Source organism: Pelodiscus sinensis, chromosome 3, assembly GCF_049634645.1.
Source record: "Pelodiscus sinensis isolate JC-2024 chromosome 3, ASM4963464v1, whole genome shotgun sequence".
NCBI lineage: Eukaryota > Metazoa > Chordata > Testudines > Trionychidae > Pelodiscus > Pelodiscus sinensis.
In genome coordinates, this window is record NC_134713.1 from 147,820,369 (window position 1) to 147,829,627 (window position 9,259).

The window sequence follows — 9,259 nt, forward strand, 5'->3', positions numbered from 1 at the left end:
ATATTTCAGACCTTCCATTTGAGATAGAATAAACTGTGCTTGTATAAATTCCATTGTTTGTAGCCACTATCTGCCCCTCAATTCAGACTTCTATAAAGCTGGAGTAATCTATCTAATATATCCTGTGAAGCTCATTATGATCACAGCATCCACAGATATACTACTCACTGTATTTATAACTCTCCTGTAAAGTTTGGGGATGAGAGACTCAAAAGCTTTTGTATGGTTCTAAATTTGGAGCCATAAAACCTACCAAAAATGCCATTTCACACCTTTGCATTCTCTCATATCAAGAACAGGGATGTAAGCAACTAGTCAAGAAGTCACTATCCTACTATCAGAGGGGTAGCCGAGTATCTGACAAAGTGGGTCTTTGACCACGAAAGCTTATGCTCCAACACTTCGGTTAGTCTATAAGGTGCCACAGGACTCCTCGCCACTATCCTACTACTCATTTAAAATCCGGTTCCCCCCAGCACGGTCTCATCAGTGTGGGAGAAGGGGGGGACAGAGGGGCAAGGGAGGCAGAGGCACAGCAGTCTGGAACCTGGCACTCCCAATTCACGCCAGGTCCCGGACCTACATCCGCTGTGGCTCTGCAGTTTAAAATGTAGTAGGAGCTGGGCTGCCCTATCGACTAATCATGTATTCTAACTGTGTACTCAATACAATTTGTATTGAATACATGATTAGTCAATTACTCACTTCTTAACGTCCTTAATCAAGAAGGATAGAGGATCTGGAAACAGGTAACAAAACCCTTACTTTTATTTAAGGGACTCCTACAGCAATGAGTATACCCCTAGGAAGTGTTGACATTTTATGAAAAGCTATTCAGTTCAGCTACCTTGATATACAAATATATTTTTACCATTTTGTGTAAGTATATATTTTATATATAACCGAGGCCAAAGATGTATGAAAGTTATGCCTCTTATTTCCTTAAAAGGAAGCGGAAGGACAGATACCTGAACCATGCTCTGATGAAATGTTATGCCAATGGCTAGCCCATCTCTGCTATTTAACTATATTTGGGCTAGTCCATTCTAAATCCTAAAATGGACTTCTATGATTGGCAATGAGGTAGTTTTGTCACTGTGCTTAAAGTAGTCAAGCATTCAGTGAATGTCCTTCTCCCCCCAACCTCCCGCCTCTCCTCCTGCCACTTCCAAACTCAAAAACAATATAGGGAGGTGTTGCCCAGAGTCCTCAGCAATCAAAGATTTTCCAGAGATAATACACTTCATCACTGTAACTCCACATCTCAGAGTGGAGAGAAATTGCACATGCTAAAGTACTCAAGGTGGGACACTGCCCATTGATCACTCCTCTTTTTGCCCATCATTCCTCTTTTTGAATCCCTCCACTGACTTCTTTTTCCACTCACATATCAGGGCCTTTAAAACCATGTTCCTCCCTCATCTTATGGTCATTTATCACATTTTTTCCTATGCCCTGTGCTCCACCAATGATGGCTCAGATAATTCTCCCATTTCTGCTTTTCTGATGCCATTCTTGTGCACAGAACGTGCTCCTTGAGCTGATCTGAGACCACCATCTTCTCCTCCAAGTCTCATCGCTGGGATTCCTGCAAGAAGTCAGCAAACTCAAGATGTCTAGGTGAAGGGTCAGATCTGGATAGCTCATACATATCTAAATTTTAACATACATTTACTTGTTTTGTATAAGTAATTATATACCTCTTCTCCATCACTATTGCAAGCCACTTGCCTTTATGGGATTTAATTATGCAAGATGCTCTGTACACACACTCTTACACTGCAGGACAAAGGCTCAGCGGGTCTCAAACTTTACTGTACCACAACACCCTTCTGACAACAAAAATTTCATAACCTGAGCAGAGGAGACTGAAGTCTGAGTCTGTCTTAGCCCTGTCCCCCTAGGTGGTGTAGGCCAAAGTTAAAGTCCTATTGCCTCAAGGAGTGGGGGACAAAGCTGAAGCTCTCCAGGCAAGGGTGACCCCATTAAAACAGGTGACCCCATAAAGCCTTGGTTACCCCATTAAAACAGGGTGCGGCTACACACTTTGGAATCCTGACAGAGTTTGAGAATCACTGCTCTAGACTAAGTTATTTGGACGAGGATGACATTTTCCAGACAGACCTGATATTTTTCATCTCCAAAAAAACCTAAACCCTGACATTTCTTGCTGAGAACTGGGCATGTGGGAAGTGTCACTGAACATATTTTATATATAGCATACTTATTTTGCTTTTTAAAAATTATTTATAATACCATGCACAAACCTGACAGAGGCCTCTCGGCATTAATACCTATCACTAATTTCTTTTGGTAACACCAGAGGCTGGTACCTGAAAGGAGTCTATTAGAGAAGAGACCAGATTTGCCTCTGTGTGTGGAAGGATATATTTAAAAAATGAAAGGCATCAGAAGCAGCAACAAAACTTAGAAATTCCTGCTACTGCGGATAGGTCAGACTGCAGACATTAAGTTGGGCTAGGGTAGGTGGAATAATTTAAATGATTCTTTTTTGCCTCATTCACCCCTTTTAAAAAAGGGCTATTCATAATGTCAAACAAATCTCAGAATCTGATTACTTTAAAAAGCTCTTAAATAAACAGTTGAGTATATCCATCCTAGAGGGAATATGTTAGTTACTGCAGTTGACCTCACTGTGCTCTTAGCATCAAGCACAGCAATGGGCGACCTAGGCTAGTGAGTGGACCACATGAGTAGCCCACCCGCTCAGTGGGCTGCAAAATTCTCCTGGGATTGGGTAGTTTTGCTAACTGCATGTACCCAGTTCTCTTGTACATTTCAAAGCAGAAGCACCACATGGAACCTGGGGCCAGCAGGGGACTCTGAGTGCATTTCAAAGGTGGAACACCGCTGCCACGCCCCTGCCCCCTCCCACTGAGCTGGAGCTGAGGGAACTGGCTTTTAAGCTGGCTCCCCCCCTTGCTGCCACTTTTTGATAGAGGCAGCAAGGGAAGGGGGGAGAGACTAGTCGACTAGTGTGTCAACTATCCAATACGTTTTTGCTTATTGGATAGTCCATTAGTTGCTTACATCCCTACTTCATGTGCCCTTGCTTTGCATGCATGCTACTTTAGTAATACCGGTATGGAAAAAAAATGGGCAGAAACCAGTGGAATCTGGCAACCCTTTGTGTAGGTAACAATAAATTAAATGTCTTGTGGGCCACACGTGGAACCCTGATGAGCCACATGTGGCCCTCAAGCTGCAGGTTTCCTACCACTGAAAGCATGTTTACTTTAAATAACTAAGCATTCTGGCTTTCTGTTCATAAATAATTCTATTGCTTCTCACTTAGACCTGATATGACTGGAATTTTATAGACTGAATTATTTTGAGTTAAGAAATAGTGCACATCTTAATGCACAATCTGTATAGGTACACTTGGTTAATGTTTAAATAGGTAAAGAAAACTGCAGCAAACCTGCTAAAATTATAATGTGTCGAAATAAAGTGACAAAACCAAAAATGCCACTCATAAAATAAGACTCTGACAGTCTCAAGCAGCATAAACTCAGCTCCGTCTCCTGGATTAAGGTTTTTAAGAGCACAAAAATCAAAACAGTTTAAAGGGCTCTAAGTTACAGTTCTTGACATTTGTAGTACCTTTTAAAGGCCAACGCTCTCCTAGTGTAGTTACCAGTAAAGAGATGGAATATAGAGGGCACTAGAAAATGATGCTTAAAGCCTGTTAAATATTTAGGAAAACACTACAGAAATAGAAAACTCCTTTTTTACCTCTTACGTTTGCAGTATTTGCTTCTTCATTTTTTGGTGGAATGGAAAGACAGACTGCTTCATTCTGATTAGAGCTGTTAATTTCTTCACTAGGACTGCAAATATCATACTGACCACTGTGTCTTCTCCTTTTTGAAGAAGGTTCATCTCCCTCAGATATCATATTAGGACGAAAGGGATGAAAAAGAGAGTTCTGTGTGAAGTTATCAGGCTGCCAGTTCCAGTACTGACACGGTCTCCAAGGTCCCAAAAAATGGGGTGGTCTCCAAGGTCCCAAAAAATGGGGTGGTCTCCAAGGCTCCAAAAAATGGGGCGGTCTCCAATTCACTGTAAAGTCCCCAGTGCTGAGATACGGAGCCCAAGAATGATGACCATCCCACCTTATACAACTGGAGAGATGACTGTTCCAGCAGAATCTTTGAGGGACATCCCAGTGGGCAACCCAATCTCTGCCCAGCCTCTGCATGTGACGGGGCAGCATGGGGTGTCTACAATAAATGAATAAAAACATTATTTTTTATTCAACTAGTTCTGCTTACAGAACAAGAGATGCAGACTTCTCTGCAGGTATAAGTTTCCTAATTACTGATCATAACTTCTTATAGGATATTTCTTCCCAATACATTAATGTATACAAAGATAGTAGAAATATTATTTTCCTTTTAGAACTCACTCAGACGCTTGGATGCACAGAATAAGAATCTCATTATCAAAGCCAAACATGTTTTATAAAACTTCCATTTCTTCCTTCAGATACAGTTGGCCTATTTAAAATATATAGATTAACAAGCTATGTTATAACTAGGGTCCCACAAAATTCTGTAACAAGATTTTAAAAAACCATAAATTTCATGATTTCAGCAATTTAAATCTAAATTTTTATGGTGCTGTAACTGTAGGGGTCCTTACCCCAAAAAGTACTGCTACTAGCATTTCCAACTCTGAAGCTATTCCAGAAGAATATTTTTTCCAAGTCATAACATCATTTTCTTAAAATATCCTATTAAAATCTCCAGGATTGCTTTCAATAGTCAATGGGAGATGTATGCAATTCTGGGAGCCTGCAGGCCAATTCTGGAGGGTTGGCAACCCAAACTGCTACCCTTGTTTCTGTGCTGCATCTGGAAAGTAGTGGCTGCTTGCCAGGAGGCCAACTCTGAAGGCAGAGCTGTTGCCAGCAGCACCCCAGAGGTATGGATGGCATGGTACGGTATAGAGATGTTAGCGAGTAGTTGACTAGTCAAGTACCTGATAAGCATAAACGTATCGAGTAGTCGACTGAAGTATCTACTACTTGCTGCCTCAGAGGCAGCAGAGGGTGTGGGGAGGGAGGGAGAAGAAGGGAAGGGAGAGAACAAGAGCCAATGCCAGAGGGAGCAGACTTAAAAGCCAGTTCCACCCAGCATCATCTCTTTCTGTGGTGCTGCCCTGCTCCCCCACTGCCTCTATCAAAGGCAGTGGGAGCGGAGGGGGGGAGGGATAGGGGAGGCTGCTGCAAAGCAGCCCCTGGCCACAAGAGGGTCCCAGTGGGGAAATGCCCCTCCCCCACCCGCAGACAGGGGCTGCTGCTACCGAACAGCCCATGTTCCCGGTGGCCCTGGCGACTGACTACATTTAAAATGCAGAGCTACAGCACAGGTGGCTTCCAGAGCTGCCACCAGCCAGGACTGCCCATCCCAAGCCTGGCTTGAGTCCTGGCTGAGCCAGTTCCTGGAGCTACCTCTGCTGTGGCTCTGCACAGTGGTTTTTATTGACTAATCATGTGTAGTCGATTAAAATTTGTATCGACTACACAATTAGCCAGATAACAATTTAACATCCTTACTACGGCACCGAGTGCTGCCTGTAGACCTGGATCCTCAGTCAGCAGCTGCTAGTCTCTGGCTGCCTAGTTGTGAAGGCAGCAGCGCAGAAGTAAGGGTGTCATTGTATGGTATTGACATCTTTTCTTCTGCACTGCTGCTGGTGGAGTGCAGTCTTCAGAGCTGGGTGCTTGGCCAACAACTGCCACTCTCCACCTACTCAACTCTGAAGGCAGCACAGAAGTGAGCAACACCGTGACTACCCTAAAATAACCTTGCGACTTCCTTGTAATTCTCTTTTAGGTCAGGACCCCCAACTTGAGGGCTGTGTCTACACTGGCTACTTATTCTGGAAAATCAGCCGCTTTTCTGGAATAACTTGCCAGCTGTCTACACTGGTTCCTTGAATTTCCAGAAAAGCACTGACAATTTACTGTAAAATCATCAGTGCTTTTCCGGAAAAACTATGCTGCTCCCGTTTGGGCAAAAGTCCTTTTCTGGAAAACTGTTCCGGAAAAGGGCCAGTGTAGACAGCACAGATTTCTTTTCCACAAAAAAGCCCCGATCGCAAAAATGACGATCGGGGCTTTTTTGCGGAAAAGCGCGTCTACCTTGGCACGGACGCTTTCCCGGAAAAAGTGCTTTTCCGGAAAAGCATCCTGCCAATGTAGACACGCTTTTTCCGGAAATACTTATAACGGAAAACTGTTCCGTTTTAAGCATTTCCGGAAAAGGGTGCCAGTGTAGACATAGCTGAGAAGTGCTGGTCTCCCCCATGAAATACTTACAATAGAGAGTAAAAGCACACAAGAGCAGATTTTGACACATTTTTCAGGGCCATTAATTTGGAAGGGTCTTAGTTATTACTTTTTTCATATTTGATTATGGTTTTTCACTCCATAACTATATGAGGAGTACTGATAAGGGAGGTCAGATGGTAGATACAGTGCTGAGACCTCATTTATTCTATACAGATTCTTATACCATGCACTATGACTTCTACACTGAAGTTTCCTTAGAGAAGAAAAATTGTCACAGAACATATTCATAAGTGGGTTTCCTCTTTATAGCATATTTTGTTCTTTAGCACCACAAAGAGATTTAGTTTTTCTAAATCGTATTTTGCTCTTTAAAACTAAATGTTTAGCTTAAAGAGGCTAATAATTTTAAAAGGATGGGACAACGGGAAGAGGGATGCAAGGGAGGAGAGAGAAATTGCGCCTGCATCTCTTTTTTTTAAAAATATATACAAATATTTGAAAAGATTTTTAAAATGATTTCCCATTAAAGTTTCTCTTTCTTTTGGTAAAAGTTCAAGATTGCAGGCTAGTGGAACTGGTTTATTCTGAGTTTGGATGTTCTTGGGCAAATAATTCAGTTGTTTTTATTTTTAAGTGCCTTTTATACTCACTTACCTTACTATACCAAGGCATGTGGGAAGCTGTCTTAAAACAGAAACTTAAATCAACTATAGCTGAGTAAAGAATGATCAGAACATTTTCTGACAATTTACCTATTTTTGAGTGTACAAAACTAGAGCACATTACAAAGTTTCAACATTTTGCATGCATTTTTTCATTAGAGGGAATTTGCAAGGAATCAAAAATCCACTTACTCTCAACATGCCATACTTGTGAATTTTGAAAATATGGTAGAAGCTTGCCAGCAGCCACATGGTCTACTGAGCTAAGCCCAAGCCCCAAAATTGGACAGTTCTGTGATCTAGCCCCACTTCTGCTACTGATTCATATTAGGGATGTTAAAATAGTTAATTAGTTAACTGTTTTAACTCTGCCACCAGACCCTGGCTGTGGCACCAGCTAGGTGCCATTGGAGTTCACCAGCAAGAGTCAGTTAACCAGTAACCATAGTGGTAATCCTCATGCTTACTGGTATGCTTACTGATTAACCATTTAACATCTCTACATCCTTCACAGTTAACACTTTAAGAACATACGAACAGACAGCCATATCTGATCACACATTAAAATAGTTAATTGGTTAAACCATTAAAATTCACAACAATGCAATGGGCAAAGCACAGGCACTGCTCTGGTCCCAGCTGGGGGCGGGGCCTACCTCCTGACTTCCACTCGGTCTACCTGTATAAACAGACTTGTAGCTCTCAACTGAACCAAATTCTTCTCTAGCAGCAACTTTTTATTACAACCATTCCTGGTCATTTACATAGAGAAACTAACACAAATGAGAGTGTCATGCTTCACTTAAGATGTAAGTGATGTTTACACCATTATGTGATAAGTTCTTTTTTACAATGTTTGTTTTATAATCACTCAGATTAGATTTTGTTCATAGTTCAGATGTAAAGCCTTTTAAAGTCATACCATTTTTCCCGTGTTTTGGAAACCACAAGTGAATTACAAAGAGAAGTACAAAAACATGCTTGACTTAATTGTATTACCTGAATGCCTGCTGATTCTAATCTGTAAGGGTATTAAGCATACAAATATGCTCTTCTTTCACTATCAAATTTCCCAAAGCATTTGTTTGCCTTTTAGTAGCCTTCCAGTTTTTGGTAAAGCATTGAATTCACAGAACTAAGGTTAGGCCAGTTGAAGCTACTGTCCAGTTGCTGCTCATGAAATTGCAGACACATCATTAACTTGCAATTGCTAATGTAATGATACTTTCACAACAAGCTGTGTCACTGGAAAAATAGTCAGCTCCGTATTGGTTAGACTGCACCAGACTAACATGGCTACATTTCTACCAGGAAGTGAGAGGCCTGAGATGAGACACTTGTAGTGAACTAAAACTATTCTGCTAAACGCAGGATTTTAACATTTGATTACTTTCCTTAATATATTTATCTTCATGTATTCTAATGGCTTATCTGAATTTGATTGAACTGTAAGTTATCTGTCTAGGATTTACTGGTTCTCATTCAAAGCCTACAGCCCTACTTTCAGGAGGAGAAATGCTCCTTTCCCTGGCATAGCGAGCTGTTGGCATGCGTGGTGCCAATTTACTGGAACTGAACCCCTCTCGCCGTTTTAATCTTCAATTCACTCAACAGATTGTGAAGCAGAATGGGGCCGAGTGTACAGGGCGGACCACACAAGCTGGAGAATGTAGCTACTCCAACCAAGGCAGCTCCCTGGCCCATGTGAGGCGCTACCACTGCCTGCCTCCCCGCTCAGCTGGGCCCGCCGGCCCTACGCGCCACCTCAACCCCCCCAGCGCGGCCCGTATTTACCTCCAGACAGGGAGCCTCACTAGCCGCTCCAGGCAGCTGCTCGGGCCGGCCGGCAGGGCCTGCGCGCACAGGCCCGTGGGAAACGTAGTTCTACCGCCTCGCTCCATTAGGCACCGCTCACGGCGGCCATGTTTGTTAAGGGAAGCCGGACTAGCTCAGAGCACCGAAGCTGAACAGCCGTCTCGGTCTAGGGCGGAGTATCCGGAGTTTGACCGCCGGGAAGCCATTTTAGTTAAGGGCAGGAGGTGTAGGGCTGAAGCCGGGCAGGAAAGCCCTCAGTTATTAAAGGCGGAAGCAAAGTAGCCATCTTCGCTCTGGCCACGCCTCAAAGCGCAGGCCTTTCTGGCACGTGGCTTCCTTTGGACAGAACGTATGAATGCGCGTCTGCAGGTTTCAGGCCCTTATACGGGGATAGGAGGGTGCAAAGGGGGCCGATTCCTTCCCTCTCTCCCGCGGGCTCCGGCTTTGCCCTGATCTGGTACCT

General features: G+C 43.1%; 1 protein-coding gene across 3 annotated transcripts in view; it reads right to left on the minus strand.

Annotated features, from left to right (window-relative positions):
* Positions 1-9,014, minus strand: part of ANGEL2 (angel homolog 2) — a 35,462-nt gene extending 26,448 nt beyond the window's left edge. Inside the window, exons 1-2 of one of the 3 annotated variants that reach the window (XM_014575271.3) lie at positions 8,776-9,014; positions 3,757-4,244 (exon numbers count right to left, since the gene is read on the minus strand). In XM_014575271.3, coding sequence (XP_014430757.3) covers positions 3,757-4,244; positions 8,776-8,882 — 595 coding nt within the window. In that variant the 5' untranslated portion in view covers positions 8,883-9,014. Of the gene's footprint in view, positions 1-1,387; positions 1,531-3,756; positions 4,245-8,775 lie in introns of those variants that run through there. The other 2 variants (XM_014575270.3, XM_025186401.2) reach the window with 2 other exon arrangements.
* Positions 9,015-9,259: the final 245 nt, after the last annotated feature.